Source organism: Pezoporus occidentalis, unplaced genomic scaffold (genome assembly GCF_034315485.1).
Source record: "Pezoporus occidentalis ecotype Australia unplaced genomic scaffold, CSIRO_AGI_Poc_V1 ctg1, whole genome shotgun sequence".
NCBI classification, from domain to species: domain Eukaryota; kingdom Metazoa; phylum Chordata; class Aves; order Psittaciformes; family Psittacidae; genus Pezoporus; species Pezoporus occidentalis.
In genome coordinates, this window is record NW_026912778.1 from 17,502,932 (window position 1) to 17,520,284 (window position 17,353).

Consider the following 17,353-nt stretch of genomic DNA (forward strand, 5'->3'; position numbering starts at 1 on the left):
GCAGAGACATGGCCATGAAATTATGTGAATCAACTTAATGGTGTGAGTTGGACTTTCTTACTACTAGAATCCATGCAAAGGGAAGGGGGCAGTGAGATTGCAGAGGAGGGAACCAAAGATGAGACCATCTGTTTTCAAACAGTATGGTCTTAGATGCAAAGTTCACACCTTTTGTGAAACTGCACTCCACTTGAAGGACACTTGAGGACAAAGTAGTCTGATATTCTGACTCATTGGCTTGTGGTAGAGGCCAGAAAATATGAAATTAGTTAGGTTACAGCCATCATATATATAGGTCTTGAAACAAAGATACTTAACTGGAAATGGGGAAGGTCTGTTTTAGGCTTCTTTGGGGGGGGGGGGGGGGGGGGGGAATGGTGAGATGGGGTGGTGTGTGCTGTGTTTGGTTTGGTTTTGTGTTTTTTTTCTTTAACCTGACAGAGTGCCTAAAAAGATGACCTCTGGGAATCATTTAAGCTCATACTTATGTACCAGTTGTACGTACTTATGTACGTGTTAGTTACTTGCTGGTCTACACAGTTTAAGAGCTAGGAGGAGCAAAACTAAACTCCTAGTAGCACCTTTAAGACAATTTTTTTTTCATACAGTGCATAATTTAAACTGAATTATGCCACAAGAATTTATAGTAATTCAAGAGAAAGCTAGCTTAATTGTTACAATAAAAATCAATTGGAAGTGAGTAAACATTGATACAAAATGAATGGCAAATTGGGTGAAGCCTGGAGGGCACACCCAGAGAAGCATTCTTGTGTGGCCACCTTCTTTTGCGTTCTTTTCTTCTGCACCTCCTACTGCCTGCTGTCATAAACTGAATGATGGATGTAGACCTTGTGTCTAATTCAAAGGAGCTACTCTGATGTTTTAGACAAACTTAAGTTGTTTTGCTATTAAAAAGGTATTTGTTACAAATGGCTTTCTGAGAAAAGTTCTTGGAATTAGTACACTCTTGGTGTTCTAAAGAGGAATATCTGCTTTTTAGTTACTTCTCTGCTCTCAGAGTGAAAGACATGTAAAATGCTCTGGAATTACTAGTTAAATATTCATGTAGTATTGGAAATAGGCAATCCAGCATTGTTTTTTTTATGAAAACATATGAAACTTGTAGTCAGTATGAAACATACCAGTTTTCATTGTTATTCTCAGAAGCAAAAGAGTAAAAATTGAATTTCCTGAGCGTCTCACAAGCAACAGTAACTGTATTTTTTCATTTATTTCACAGAATAAAGATCCCAAAATGTCCCGAGTTGCACTGGAATCTTTGTATAGGTTATTGTGGGTTTATGTTATTAGAATAAAATGTGAAAGCAACACTGTAACTCAAAGGTAAGTTCGTTATTCAAAGGGTTTTAAAATACTGATTGGTGGTTTGTTTCCCTCCCCATCCCCTGGTGATATCAGAAGAGATATTGAAGCCAGCTAGTGGTCTAGTGGTCTAGTCAGGTAAACAGGGGAGCAAAGTCTTCATCTCAAAAAGAGAAAAACAAAGGAGCTTGATTATTTTGATGAGGAGAAAGAACTGAGTCTCCATTGATCTTTGCAGGGGTAGAAGAGGGCAGAGAGATAAGCAGCAGGACATTTGTTAAAGATAAAAGGCACTAATAGTAGCAGAACAAATAGGGTATGAAGCGGCCATCACTAAGTATGGGCTGGAAACGAAAAGGTTTTCTTTATAAATTGACTTAGTGAGAATTTGGAATAGTCATTCAGATTTTTCCCCTCCCCCCGACTATTATTAACTAGTTTAAAGCAGGATTTTGGTCACTTTATGTGAACCCAGGATACTGTTGCCTGTGACAGTAGAGGGCTGTACTTTATAGAGGTGTTCATAGCTGTATTATCTAATAATAAGAACCGCCCTCCAGATTTGAACTGTAACATCTCTGCTGTTATTAAAAAGTTATTTTAAAAAGGTTTTTTTCTTTTTGCGTCTGAATTCCTGTAGCCGTCTCATGAGCATTGTATCAGCACTTTTCCCAAAAGGATCACGTAGTGTGGTCCCACGAGACACACCTCTGAATATATTTGTGAAGATTATTCAGTTCATTGCTCAGGTAAGACTATGTCAAGGTAGAGGTATAAGACTAGGATGAATATTATTTGAAGAAATGTAAATTTAAGGTTAGTTTTTAAACATTTGCACTGAATTAATGGTCTTCTGTCTTGCGTAGGATTTCTGCAAATACACATAACAAACGAAATTACTTGTTCTGTTTCTACCTGTGGCAAAATTATTTTACTTACACTTCAATAATGGTTGTGTATGAAAATCATGATGATTAATATTTACATTTGTATTGCACTGTTGTGTGGGCGTGTGTATGTAAATTAATATAATTAGTATATTCTATAATAATATTTTTATAAGGGACAAAGCATTTGAGTAGCGATATCCACTTATATGTAGCCTAGAGACTACCTTCTGTAGGCAGAAAAAATATGCAATGCATGCAGTACTTTGTAGTTAGTGTTGCATTACAATTTATATTATTTTTGAAGCTTCAGTTGTCCTAATATCAAAATGCAGGATATGATCTCACAAGGCAAACTCTAATTCATCTATAACCTTATAGATTAGAGCATGTTTTCCTGTCTTAAAGATAGTTTATCTGTGGTTCAGCTTCCAAAATGTTTCCCTTCTGATCGGACAGAGTTGAAGCAGGACTTGTTGCACTGTTCATATTGGTTTCTTAGGGCTCCTCTTTCTGTCACTAATTTTTACTTACTAAAACAGTTCCGCTCATTTGTAGAAATGTGTTTGACCTGAACAGAATTGTCTAGGGTATTTTTTTTCAGAGAAATGGTTGAACCATATCACGGCATGAGCTATGTTGAATTGTTCTAGATTTCAGAAAACCAACATGAAGTCATAAGAATAAATAGGAAATAAGGAATATTTTTAAACATTTTTATTTTTTAAACTTCTAAGAGTTGATACCCAGCACTTCTACAAAGCCAAGAAATTAAATTATGCATATTAACAGAAAAGAGATGATAATATCAATCCATTTTTCCCTTTATAGGAACGTTTGGATTTTGCAATGAAAGAAATAATATTTGATCTTCTCAGTGTTGGAAAATCTCCTAAAACCTTCACTATTAATCCAGAGGTAAAAAAAGCTCCATTACTTGCATACAGCAACAGCAGGACATTGGGGTACTTTCGGGGGAAAGTGGTTAACTACTTTTGAGCCAGGATGAAAGCAGATTGATGGGTATCTGAAAGGGTGTTCTACTAAAACTAAAGAAGTAATTGTAGTCATGCTCACTTGCTGTTTCGTTTCCAGTGTTTTAAGCTAGCAGCAGTACTACTGAGTTCAGACTCATTTCAACAATAGTTTCAGAAAGTATGTACAAATTTTCGTCACAGTATAACTGTAAAGCGTTTTTTCAGGGAAGTCATACCTAGCTCCTACGGTTCAAGACCCAATCTAACAGATGAGACCTTTAAGCAATGTCTGTCTTTATATCAAGTCATTTAGTGCTTTGCACTTCAAGAATTTCAGTATATTAGCCTGTGCCAAGTCAGTTAAGTGGAATCAGAGTTGTGGGAAGGCACTCAAGGCTTAAACTTTATTCTTGTTATTTCATTACTCTAACATGTAGCATTTTAATTAATGCCCTTCGTACTGGAACCATACTTCTCTGTTTAAAAGAGAGGAAAAATGCAATTTGTGTTTTGCCTTGTCTGTGTTACTTTAATGTTATAATTTCTTCTGTTTCGTCTTTCCTTTTTCTTCCCTTTTTTGCTATTGAAGAGGATGAATATTGGCCTCAGAGTCTTCCTTGTCATAGCAGACAGCTTGCAGCAGAAAGATGGTGAACCGCCAATGCCAACAACAGGAGTTGTTCTTCCCTCAGGAAATACTCTGCGTGTGAAGAAAATTTTTCTTAATAAAACACTGACAGATGAGGAAGCAAAAGTTATAGGTATGTTGTATTCTTCTGTAAGTTCTTATTCCAGTATGTGTGTATGTGTTTTCAATTATTCTCAACCAATACATTTGTGTAACTTTATTTCTGTATTTATTTTAGTTGTTAGAATCCAGTGATAGTCCATTGTAACAGACTTGCGTTGATTCTTTAGAGAGGACTGCTAGACAGTGTTGACCTTTTGGTGCCCAAGACAAAATCCGTGGCTTTTTTTTAAGTGTTTTTCACTGTCAGATTAGCACAAAGAAGCCAGAGTGCAGTTAGTGTGGTAAATAGCATGGCCGTATTTGTTGCCTTGATGTCACTCTAGAACATCCCGTATGTCCCACAGCTGAAGTGGAGTAAGACAGTTTTGATACCTACATTCTGTTGATCTTCAGCGAATGAGGTAGTTGTCTTTCAAGGACTGTTTCAATATGTAGATTTTTAAATTAGAATTAAATTGCTTGGAATTGAGAAAATGGAAAAGCAACTAACAATTGCTTCTTTGTTAATGTTCTGAAACTTCTAGTTTCATACAATACCTGCTACTAAGTAACATGCATTTCTTTTGGCACTTAAAGTGTGTGTTTTGTGACATGTTTTGTGCAAGAAAAAGGTGTTCTAAACCACACTTAAAGTGTGTGTTTCGTGTCATGTTTTGTGCAAGAAAAGGGTTTTCTAAACCGAATAAGTGGCAAATATTTTAATAAAAAATATGAAAATTAAATGAAAACATATGAAATTGGTGATCAGTTCTCTTTGGCTTTTCAGGAATGTCCATATACTACCCTCAAGTCAGAAAAGCACTAGACAGCATTCTTAGGCATTTGGACAAAGAAGTTGGAAGGCCCATGTGCATGACTAGTGTGCAGATGTCCAATAAAGAACCCGAAGACATGATTACGTATGTACTGAATTACAGTGTTTTCACTGTCACAGTTAAGTTATGCTGGTTTTGTGCTGTAATGTTGCAATGCCGTCACTAATGCATTACAATTGTTGGCTTTCTACTTGACTAGTAAATGAATGTTAATTTCATTAATTAGTGATAAAAATTTTTGCTAGCTCCTTAGTTTTGACATGAAATTGAAAATGTTTGCGGTGTACTGATGTAGAACTCTCTTGTTGTTTTTATAGGGGTGAGAGAAAACCTAAGATAGATTTATTCAGAACTTGCATTGCTGCTATCCCAAGATTGATTCCAGATGGCATGAGCAGGACTGACCTCATTGAATTGCTTGCAAGGTAAGAGAAATAAAATTCTGCTCTTAGTGGGTGTTCCTTTTTAAATGCCATGTGTATAAGAGTTTGTTAGGTAGTGTGAGTCCAGTACATACGGAATCCGTTCTTATTTCTGCCTAGCTTCATCAATTGGTTAAGTGTTACTGACCAGAGTAGTAGGAGGTAAATTTATCCTGAAGATCTTGTACTTTTTAGAGATAATTTTTTGAAAAGTAGGAGTTTATTTCTGTTGGTTTTTTGCACTTGCCTTACCTTTTGTTACTACAATCATACTTTTTTCCTTTTTTCTTCCAGTTGCTAGTACTGTAAACTATCATAAAGATATTCTTGTTTGACATTACCAAAATGTAAGGCAGGGCACTAGGGAGAACATTTTTTCTTGTTCTCTACTAATCCTGCTTCCTTTTTCCATTTTTTTATTTTTTTTTTTAATCCAACATTACCCATATTCTTCCATCTCTTATCTCAGTTTAAACTGAATGTGCCTTATCAGTCCTGATAAGTAGTTGAGACACCTTGGCAGCCAGGTGTTTCGGGGGTGAGTAAATTTGCATTCAGTGAGAATATGTAGTGGTGGGACATGCAGACAGTCTTTCTGTATTACTAGAGTGATAAACCTTCCTCTATAAAACTTTATTTATTTAGTACAGAAAACAGTCTTGGTGACGACATACAGGATAGCTTTTAGATTTGAAATTATAAAGTCATTGCCATATAATGTATTAAGTTACATCTATTAGAAAGTTAATAATAATTTGAGAGAATAAGATTTTTCTAAAGCTTTTTCTTCATCATCAAAAATCACATAAAAGGCGTAAAGTACTAAGTAATAATACAGTACTGAATGTTTCATCTACCATAGTGGGTTGAGACATATTTTTAAGTATATATGTAAAGGTTTTTTAAGCAAGTTTCTTCTCATATCCAAAGTAAAGCTGCTTTATCTTAAAAATTAATCTGTTCTTTTCAATTATAATTTGACAAAAATAGCCTGTACATCACAGCGTGCATGACTACTGAGCTCTGAGGTGGTTGCTCAGCTTCATGCAATGATGTGCTTATGTGAAAGACTTGACCAAATCTCTTAAATTATTCTTTTATATTAAGCTTTATGAAGTCTTGCATTATTAGTATCACCTTCTGTTAGTAGCTAGTTTCAGATGTATTCGGTGCAGAAAATGAATCTGTGTGGAAGTATTCTACATTGTACAGTAAAGAAGGAAGAGTTAACGCTGTCATTTATAAAGGCTGGTTAAGAGTATGCCAATCGAGGGTGATGATACTGGTATTTTTTCTAAACAGGCTGACAATTCATATGGATGAAGAACTTCGTGCCTTGGCTTTCAATACTCTCCAAGCATTAATGCTTGATTTTCCAGATTGGCGGGAAGATGTTCTTTCAGGATTTGTATATTTTATTGTGCGTGAAGTGACTGACATCCACCCAACGCTTCTTGACAATGCAGTAAAAATGTTAGTGCAGCTCATAAATCAGTGGAAACAAGCAGCCCAAATGCACAATAAAACCCAAGATTCTCAGGTATTTCTAAATAAGGTCGTTTGATGTTAAAATGTGGGTTGAATCTACATACAATTTTATTACTAGTCTTTATTGGTTTTACTAAGTAATAAAAATTACAGTGCTTGAAATTTTGTAAACATATTTTAAATTAGCAGTTTTGAAAAAAAAAAGTATTATCTAAATACTAATTCATGTCCACATTTTTGCTTACATCAGAACTCATAATGTGTAACTGGAAGTAGTTAATAAAGCTAGAAAAAAGCATGATTTTGTACTAGCAAATAGAAAGGGTTCAGATAATTTAACTTTATACAGTCCTATTTGTAAGAGTATTATTTACTTGTTTTTAATTTTGCCCTCGCTGTGTCATTCTCATGAGAAAGTGAAATAAGACATACATTCTTGTGGTATTTTTTTGGACTGAATTCAAAGAGATACTTAAAAAACAAAGTAGCTTATATTATGCCAAACAAGGTCTAAATACCTTTTGATGAATTCTGCCATCTCCAGTAATAGCGTGATAGCGTGATTGTATTTACTTTTTTCTTCATTTGTTTAACTTCGGTATCTTTTTCTTAGCGTGGTGTATCCAATGGGGCTGCCCATACCCTTCCTCTGGAGAGGACCCTTTATTCCAGTGTATTCCACGTGGTGGAAGGGTTTGCTTTGGTCATCCTTTGCAGCACAAGGCCTGCCACCAGGAGATTGGCTGTCAGTGTTCTCAGAGAAATAAGGGCCTTGTTCACAGTTCTAGAGGTTTCTAAGGTAAGAACTGATGATTGATTTTTGTGACTGCTTAAGGAAACTGCTTTTATCTTGACTTTGAGCTTTTTGTGCTTTGCATATTTTCTTTTGTAGACTGATGATGAGTTGGCTATAGATGTAATGGACAGACTGAGTGCTACTATCCTGGAGAGTTTCATACATCTCACTGGGGCTGACCAGGTAGGAGAGGTTTGATGTAAAGTTAGTTGTAAGATGAGGTAAGTCTGCAAAGAAAAATTGTGTTTATTTTAAATGGCAGCATCACTATGTTCACGCTAACTTCATTGGCAATTTATCGCCTTAAAAAAACACATAAACAAACCAACCCAACCAAAGGGAAAAGCAAGCAAACAAACAAACCAAACAAAATGAAAAACTCCACACAAACAATGGAACAAAAAAACACAAAAAAACTTAAGGAATGTTGTGAGGCTGACCCCACCATTATATGCTTTCTGATCAATAGTGTCATTATGACCACATATACACACAGACAGCTATATCCCTGTTTTTTCTCATCTTGCTCGTAGATTATAGGTTCTTTAAAGGAAAGACTACTGCCTTTTTCTGCAGCAGTACAGTGTCTTAATAGGAATTGTGTCTTTTATCTGTGATGAAAGCTGTAACTTTCAATGAATAACAACTGAATTTCATTTTTATATATTTATTACTATTAAGTATCAAGGTAAAGCTCTTTTAGGTTTAGGAAAAAAAGTGGAGGTCAGTAGTAAGGCTTTTAGAGTCCAGAATCTTCTGGAAGAGAATTAAGTCATCAGGAGTGAAAGGGCCTCTTTTTTGGAATTTACTATTTCCTAATACCCAGTTCCTTCCCAAACACCATGTTTTTTTTTGGACACCATGTCCACATTAGGAACTTAATAAAACCCCAACACATAAATTAAGTAATGGGTTTCATTTATTCCAAATGTGATTTTGACGCTGATACTTTATTAGGTATTTAACAATGAAAACATACTTAATATACATAGATACTAATGTTGCTATGTTATCTTTTTTTATGCACACAGACAACTTTACTGTACTGTCCCAGTTCAATAGATTTACAAACTCTGGCTGACTGGAATTCCTCCCCCATCAGCCACCAGTTTGATGTAATCAGTCCATCACATATATGGATATTTGCACATGTGACTCAAGGCCAAGATCCATGGATTATAAGCCTCTCAAGTTTTATGAAACAGGAAAATCTTCCAAAACACTGCCCAACAGCCGTAAGCTATGCTTGGACGTTTGCGTATACCAGACTCCAACTTCTGTCTCCACAAGTGGATATAAAGTAAGTTAATTTCTAAAGTAAATACAATATATTTTATTGAATATTCTTTCAAGATTTATCACTATTGTAATGTCATTATGTTTCAGTGAGGTGATGTATGGACTGCTTATATGTTCTGTGAGTTTAACTGAACTTTATATAACAAAAAATTAAAGTAGTTCTATCATGGGAAAGAAAACTTACCTGCTTTAAAGATTAATTAATACCGTATTGTAGTTCAACAGATTTGACTATAAAAGCATATATTATTGAGGTACAGGTCTATTCTGAACTGTTCAGAGTTTACCATGTCAACAGTTTTGGAAGTAGTGGCATATATATATATATTGAAAAGTAAATTCAGTAGAAAACCAAAGTGAAACTGGTAAGCTTTATTTACTATACTGAGCTTTTTATTTATGGTTGGTTTTTTTTTTTTTAATAGCAGCCCTATCAATGCAAAGAAAGTGAATACTACTACAAGCAGTGACTCCTACATTGGGCTCTGGAGAAACTACCTGATTCTTTGCTGCAGTGCAGTGTCATCTTCAAACTCCTCCACCTCCACAGGCTCTGTGAGATGTTCCCCTCCTGAGACGCTGGCGTCTACTCCCGACAGTGGTTATAGCATTGATTCAAGAGTAGGTTCTTCTAATGCTTATCATAAATAAGTCTGCATGTTATTAGGAGTAGAAATACTGAGGATTACAATAGCTATCATGATTCTTAGAAACTGGTGTAAATTGTCTGCAAGCATGTTTAGAATACATTTGTCTTTCATTTGTTTAGGGTAGTGTTTTAGTTCACTTCTCTTTATCTGTACTGTAGAGGCTTTTCTGCTTATGTATTTCTAAGGCAAAATCTAGTCATGTAATGAAAATCTTCACCCAGTCTCAAAGTCTTATCTAGTGGTAATGAGGAAATGTTTCATTTACTATTAAGGGCTGGTTTTTTTTTCTGTCAGTAGACTTCTGCAATTCTGAGCTAATAGCATTTCATTTGAGAAACTGAAATAGCTACCTATTCAGGCATGATGTATATTGTTATATTTTCCCAACCACAGACAGTTTTCTGTCTGTCTTGCTTCATATCACATGCAGAATTTTTATTTTTCTATTTTCCCCTCCTTGCTTCTTTGCTTCTTTTTGTTTTTCTCCTTTTTGGCTTCCTGTAGAAGGTACAGTTGGAGATGAAGATAACTCATGAACTATGCGGCAGATTTTTGCAGAAGCAGCAGTGTTTGTTAATGAGATTCTTTCCCTAAATATGAGGAAGTGTAGCCTGAAATTCAGCTTTGTTCTTTTTCAGAGCCACAGTGGAGTCTAAGGAGTTGGACACCAGAAGTCTGCTCCCCCTCCCTAATGAGGGCAAGATACGCTTAACATGCAAAGCATCTGTTTATCCATTCATTGTCATCTGACAATGAAAATTCAATCATACAAGGAATGGAGGAACAGTTCATACTAGTTTACTGTTTCGAAAGTCTTTCTCCATGTCAAAAATGAAATTATAAAAATGAAATTTTTTAATTCACCGATCAGTGTGAGAAGGCTGTAAATTTACAGCACGTTTTAATGTCACACCACCTGATTGTTTGGTAACTGCTTCATTATGCTTTATTCTGGTTTTCTTCTTAGATCATTGGCATTCCATCCCCTTCCTCCCTGTTTAAGCACATAGTTCCAATGATGCGCTCTGAGAGCATGGAAATTACAGAATCCCTTGTGCTGGGACTTGGCAGGACCAACCCAGGAGCTTTTAGGTAACTGTTGTGTTTCATCTGTTTTTATGCTAATTGATTACAAAGTGGGAGGTCAGAGCTAAGAAAAGAGGTTTGGTTTTTTTTCTTTTTAAGAAAAAAAGCTATGAAAAGTGATTACCATTGTCTTTTCTACCATTTAGTGGTGTGATAAAGATTGTTAGAAGTTGAAATAATTTTGTGTAGAGCTCATGTCTGCATAAAGAAAAAGAAGGTAGGTGAAATAAAATAAACAGCTGCCTTTCATTGATATTAAAGGCTGGCCTTACATGAAAGAACAGTCTGTATGGACTATTAACATTTGAAATGTTAATTATAATCATGTTGGTAAGAGTTACTGAACCCCCTCTGTATTGGTATTGGCAACAAACATATGGTTTTGAGCTCTTTGTGTATAGGAGTTTCATTGTAACTGTATTCTAAAAATCGATATTTGGGTCAAGCCGAAAAAAAACAGTTACAACTGTGTTCTGATGAGTGCTTGACCTTCTGAAATCCATGGTGCACCCCTTTCCACGTTTTCTTTCTTTTTTTTTTTTTCCTGCATAAACTTCCTGTAACTTCATAACTCATACACCTTTCTCATGAGTTGTACCAACGAGAAGTCCATGTGGATTAGTTTGAGTGCTGGTAACTACATTCTCCTGTAGCAGAATTAAATCTGTGGCAAGTCACTTGTTCTATCAATTTAATTTCATACATCTTGTTCAAGATACTTGGATTCAGCTCATAATCCAAAATTTCTGGTTACTCTACTGTGACAAGTCTTTATATAATTTTTGGGGTCAAAATGGGCTATTTAGCTATCATAGCATTCCTACCTCAACTGAGATTTACTTTTCTTCAGATCCTAATGTACTGTACTGTCAATGTCTATTACAAATCCACTGAGGTGAAAAGACAGCTCCATTCCAGGAAGCCATGAGTTTTAAAATGCATCTCTATGTTGCTTTCCTCAACTGACAACTCTCTAAGGAGGATAGATGAAGAGGGAGAACATCCTAGGGGAAGAAGATTTCCTGGGAAGGCTCCTCAGCATCAGATGTTCTCTGACAGCAGCCAGCCTCTTACAGTGGAGAGTTATGAAGCTGTACCATGGTACAGCAGCCAACTTTGCTTCTGCAGAAGAAACCAGGGATCACTAACATTCTTGGTTTTGAATTGGATGCTTCTTCTCTACAATCACTTCTTTGCCACATTATGGCAGATGAGGAGCTGAAGATGGATTTGAAACCATAATGCCATGTCCTCAGTTATAGTATTCTGGTTTAATCTTTTGATAATCTTCTGATAATTTTATAGCACATCTGACTTTACTCTTCTACCAGAAGTAAATAAACTTTGTCCCATGACCCCGAAGATCTACTGAACAGTTTAAATCATAATTGTGCTCTACAAGTATAGAAAATGCTTTTCAGAAAGGATTTCACAAGAAATATTTGTTTTCTAAATTATAAACAATTCATTCAGCAAACAACAACAACAAAATCTTACTCTTATCAGTCCTTTGATTTCTTTGTTGTGAATTTTATGTTTTTCCTCTATCTAGTGTGCATACTCACACCAGATGCTAATTGTATCCCACCCTTTACCATTGCAGCTCTGTGCTGATTCGTTGGTTTAGTTTTTGTTTATTACGCACTGTTCTTCTCACCCTGTTATTTTTTCCTTGGGAACCTTTTTCTGTGTAGGTGATATGTATATGCAATTCTCTTAAACTTGCCAGAAAAATCCATTGTTTTCTGTTTCTGATCATTACACTTTCATGAACTTGTGTAGATGTCTCTTGCTCTCCATTGGAAGCTAACCCTGTACTATGTTTTAGCACAAAAAAAGCTTCCTCCATATTCTTTGTTTTCTGTGTTTGGAAGGAAGCATAAAACAATCCCCTAACCATGCGTAAGTCTCTGGCAATTGAGCAGAGCACAAAAGTTTGTGCAGCTTTCTGGTCACTTGGACCCATTCTCTGAAGGTGAACCTTTGAATGATGTAGCAGAGGAGTCAGCCATTTACCATGAAAACTTGAGCAGTGTATGCTTTTGATATGCCTGAATTACAATAGCACAGAAGTAGAGAAATGTGTCACCTTCCCAATCTAAAGTGGAGGTGGTAGTTACTTTGTTAACAAATATTTAAGTAAAAATAGTGTGTTTTTACCTCAGTATTTCATCTGCATAGATTCATACTACTGGTCACCTTTCCCTGGCCCCTTTTTGGAGCTGTAAGGCAGTCTTAGTTTGGCAGAGGGGACTGAGTAGTAAGAAAGCCTGTGGAGCTTCAGAACAAATAGGGAATGTAACCACCACATGACAGCATGTTGTTTTTCAGTTTTCATAGAAACTAGTCTGACTTCTGTCAGCATACCATTGTTTGCCTTAAAAAACCCAGTCTTTATCAACAACTAAATGCATCATGACAACTCAGAGCAGTGTATGATAAGCTGCCAACATTTTTTTTTCCTAAGGGTATCTGTTTGCACCATAAGGCTTTGTTAAACCCTGCCTATGAAAGTAAATGAAATCATTTGTGATAGAAATATGCTTGGTGAATGCAAATTTAGTGGTAATTAGAGACATCTGTTTAGTCATCTGTCTTTAAATTGGGAAAATATTTCTAGGAAGTACCTCTTTACATGCTGATTTATTTCAGAAAGCTACAGGTAAAGAAAGAAAACCTGAGGATGTTTCAACTTGTATTGTAATACTAGTTGCTGGGAAACATCTTTCTGTTGAGATGTGAATTTAACAGTTGGTTTTATTCTTTCTATTCTTTCAATTCAGGGAACTAATAGAAGAATTACATCCTATAATTAAGGAAGCACTTGAAAGAAGGCCAGAGGTAATTAGATATTTTCCACTATATTCAGTACACAGTTTTAAATATCTTCCCACGAATGGTAGTAATGTTGTATTAATTCCTGCACCTAAAATCTATCACTATACCAGATAAAAAGGTGAGCTGTTACTTCTTTAAATGATTGTGAGGTGTTTACAGACCTTTGTGTTTGTTTTGAGCTCTGTATTATTCCTGTATCAGAGGTTTTGTTTAAAAACAAAATAATAAAAATTAGTGTAACCTTTTCTTTTTACCTCAGAGTAGCTTTACACGGTTGTTACTTCATTATATCATTTGTAACATGCCCACAATTAGTAGCAGCTAAGACATGAAATTGAATTCTGTTGTCTGCCAAATTTTGGGTCTTTTTTTGTGGTTGTGGGTGGAGAGGGTGTTTGGCTTTTTTGTTTTGGTTTGGTTTGGTTTTGGTTGGTTTTGTTGGACTTCTTTTGTAATGAAAAAGGCTGTAAACTCACTTGATTGACTGCTTTGAGTAAAAATTTTCTGATGGAGGTCATGTTTTACAGCAAGGTTTAGAAGCCTTAGTAGGTATTCATAGAAATAATAATAATCTCCACAAACACAAATTCAGAGGTGATTGCTCTTTATTTTTTGTAGTAACTGTAATATTCTTATTAGTAACAAATTTGTAATTAAATACAGATGATGGGAAGGAACATACTTCTCTTTCAAAATGTTACTGGTCTATAATGTGTTTTATCAGCCTTACATGCAAATCATAGAATAGTTTGGGTTGGAAGGGACCTTTAAAGGCTGTGTAGGCCAATCCCCCCTGCAGTGGACAGGGACATCTCCAGCTAGATCATGTTTCTCAGAGCCCCAGCCAGTCTGGCCTTGAATGTTTCCACATATGGGGCCCCTATCACCTCTTGGGACAAACTGTGCCAGTGTTTCACCACCCTCATTGTAAAAAATTTCATCCTTATATGTAGCCTGAATCTCCCCTCATTTATGTTAAAAACATTATCCCTTGTCCTGTTGCAGCGAGCCCTGCTAAAATATTTTTCCCAATCTCTCGTATAAGCCCTGTTTGAGTATGGAAAGACTGGGGAGATAAGGTCTCTCTGGAGCCTTTTCTTCTCCAGGATGAGCAGCCTCAGCTCTCTCAAGCCTGTCTTCATGGGAGATGTGCTTCAGCCTCTGGTAGTTTTTTGTGGCCCTCCTTTGGACCTGCTTCAACAAGTCCATGTCTTTCCTGTGCTGAGAGCTCCAGAGCTAGCACATTACTTCAGGTGGGGTCTCACCAGGGTGGTGTGAGGGGAATAATCACCTCTCTCAAAATATGTAGAAAGGTTGGCATTTGTACTTCAAAGGTTTACAAGTTGCACTTTGCTACAGGAGACTGATAAAAAACTTTATTTTGATATTATGTGTAATAGCAAACCTGTTGTAATTTGGAGTGGCAACTGGGAAAGATTTTGTTCATTGTTCTGTTAAAATTATTAGCAAGTTTGGTAGCTCATCTCAAAAGGTTGGCTCCCCTGATAATTAATGCTAGCTGTAGCACAGATACAGTAATGCTTTTATATGCCACTCTGGTTTTACCCTTAGTTTTTCCCCTGCTTCATTTAATTTTGTGTTTCCTCTGTTGACTAGAACATGAAACGGCGCAGGCGTCGAGATATTTTACGAGTACAGCTAGTACGAATATTTGAACTGTTGGCCGATGCTGGTGTCATTAGTCACAGGTAGGGGCAGCACTCATGAGGTGTGTTGTTTATGCTTCTGAATTAAGTCACTAGTATTCTTATGACCCAGTAATACAAACCTGCAAAATTCTTCAGTGGGTTTTAGTATATGGCTAAATAGACATGGTTTTATAAAACTTGGTTTCTGCTGACTTCCTAATCCCTCCCTTTCACCTCATTATTGCCAATACTTGTCCCCAGTATAAGAAATAATTCTGTGGAAGGATGAGTGGCTTGTGATAGTGAGGCTTGATTCTTAGTTTGTTTTCACTAGAGCTTTTTGTATAATCTGAAATAGAGCCTGATTGAAGAAATTACTTTTAATTAAATATTTGCAGCAATGAGATTGTAGGATTTTTTAAAAAGACAAAAAAAGGATTGTTTTCAAAAATCATTATATGTATTTATCATACTGGTTAAGTTCTTTTTTTTCTTTTTAAGTGCAAGTGGTGGCCTTGATAATGAAACACATTCCCTCAACAACACTTTACTTGAGTATGTTGATCTAACACGACAACTCCTAGAAGCAGAAAATGAAAAGGATTCTGATACATTGAAAGATATCCGATGCCATTTTAGTGCCTTAGTGGCAAATATCATTCAAAATGTTCCAGGTATGTAAAAATGTTTTAATAAATTCTGGTGACTTGTATTTATTATTTATACTGTATTACCAACCCTCTTCTCAAAAAAAAACACAACCCTAAGGAAAAATCCACTTTTTTATGAAGTTTCAAGAGTATTAAAAAAAAAAAATTATGCCATCTGTTTTTAATATAACTTTAGCAACATTGTTTTTTAAGGGAGGTTTTTGGTACTGTTTGGAACTGTACAAGTGACTTTCTAATTTAGAAAAAGTCTGTGGTTGGCAGTGCACTTGTATTCTCTAGACTAAGAAATAATTTATTCTTGTACACTAGCGGCATTAAACAGGACAACAGGAAACCTACATCAGCTATTATGAAGTTGTAATAGTATGTCTTTACATTTTTTTTCTTTTATATTCATTGTTTGGGTTTGTTTCTGGTTTGCACACTGTATTTTAAAGGATGACAATAGATATGTGTCTAACTGTGTGCTTTTCTTCCAGTACACCAGAGGAGAAGTGTCTTTCCTCAACAAAGTCTACGCCACAGTCTATTTATGTTGTTCAGTCATTGGGCAGGTCCTTTTAGTATCATGTTTACTCCCCTGGACAGATACAGTGATAGGAACATGAGAATAAACAGACACCAATACTGTGCATTAAAGGTATTCTAGTACTTTTGAATTTTGGAAATAGATTGTTACTTTGACTTTTTTAATGCAGTTTTAACATTCGGGCTCTGGATGTGGTTTTCACATCCTTGTTGCCATTCATGACTTAGTTCGTTTTTTCTTCTGCGTTATGTGTATTTGTGACAGTTTGGCTTTTTACATACTATAAACTATCACACTTGCTATAGGAATTTCTTAAAATTACTTTAAAATGTTTGCTTCCTGTGAGTTCAGTCCTTAGTTGCCTAAGAATAAAAGCTTTTATGTAAAAATACATGAACAATCAAACTGGCACATTAACTCCTATATATGTCAGCGTTTCAGTATTGACAGTTTCTTGTATTTGGGAGTAGAGAAAAATTTGATAATTTATTGAATAACATGTTAAACAGTTTTTTGATACCTTGGTCTTCTTCCCTTGATTGAACTTAGTTTTCTTATATTTTAATGGTTTTGGTAAAAGCACTTCCTCTGAGTTATTAAAATGTAGTTTTTCAATTACTTTCTAAAGGCTATGTCTGCTGTACTGTGTTGTGGCCCTGTTGCAGACAACGTTGGGCTCTCATCTGATGGCTATTTGTACAAATGGCTGGATAATATCTTGGATTCACAAGATAAAAAGGTAATACACAAGCAATGTCAGCATTGATTTGCAACTGTCAGTGCCTTCAACATCTGCTGCAACAACTTTTGTAGTCAGATTGGCCTAAAAGCTTTAGGGTAGCTTAAGCTCAAGGCTGGTTTAGTAGTGTATATTTTCGTACTGTCCTGGTTTCACCCTGTTGAGGAAGGCAGTCCCTAATCTGTCTAAGAATGGACAAAACAGCATGGAGAAGGAAAGGGCAAGGAGTGAAAAATTGAGTACTGTTTATAAACTAATCAGCCAGGTTAAGTTGTAAAAATTAGTAGATCTTACAGAAACTTAAAGGAGACAGGATTTTGAACATGAACTCTTGTAAGAATGTAGTGTCCATCAGGGCTCCTGTAGAGTTACAAAGACCAGGCTTTACATCTAAACAAGGCAAGCTTTATATTTAAAAGATAGGGCCTCCATT

At 35.8% G+C, this 17,353-nt stretch overlaps 1 protein-coding gene across 15 annotated transcripts in view; it reads left to right on the forward strand.

Moving 5' to 3' along the window:
- FRYL (FRY like transcription coactivator) overlaps positions 1 to 17,353 on the forward strand; it is a 162,387-nt gene that overhangs the window by 92,905 nt on the left and 52,129 nt on the right. For 14 of the 15 annotated variants that reach the window (XM_062606496.1, XM_062605758.1, XM_062606412.1 and 11 more), the window contains 17 exons: positions 1,241 to 1,344; positions 1,964 to 2,072; positions 3,042 to 3,128; positions 3,777 to 3,948; positions 4,705 to 4,837; positions 5,071 to 5,178; positions 6,478 to 6,715; positions 7,277 to 7,462; positions 7,556 to 7,642; positions 8,491 to 8,759; positions 9,184 to 9,379; positions 10,376 to 10,500; positions 13,278 to 13,335; positions 14,950 to 15,041; positions 15,483 to 15,655; positions 16,132 to 16,292; positions 16,810 to 16,920. In XM_062606496.1, coding sequence (XP_062462480.1) covers positions 1,241 to 1,344; positions 1,964 to 2,072; positions 3,042 to 3,128; positions 3,777 to 3,948; positions 4,705 to 4,837; positions 5,071 to 5,178; positions 6,478 to 6,715; positions 7,277 to 7,462; positions 7,556 to 7,642; positions 8,491 to 8,759; positions 9,184 to 9,379; positions 10,376 to 10,500; positions 13,278 to 13,335; positions 14,950 to 15,041; positions 15,483 to 15,655; positions 16,132 to 16,292; positions 16,810 to 16,920 — 2,409 coding nt within the window. The remainder of the gene's footprint in view (positions 1 to 1,240; positions 1,345 to 1,963; positions 2,073 to 3,041; positions 3,129 to 3,776; positions 3,949 to 4,704; positions 4,838 to 5,070; positions 5,179 to 6,477; positions 6,716 to 7,276; positions 7,463 to 7,555; positions 7,643 to 8,490; positions 8,760 to 9,183; positions 9,380 to 10,375; positions 10,501 to 13,277; positions 13,336 to 14,949; positions 15,042 to 15,482; positions 15,656 to 16,131; positions 16,293 to 16,809; positions 16,921 to 17,353) is intronic. The other variant, XM_062605937.1, reaches the window with a different exon arrangement.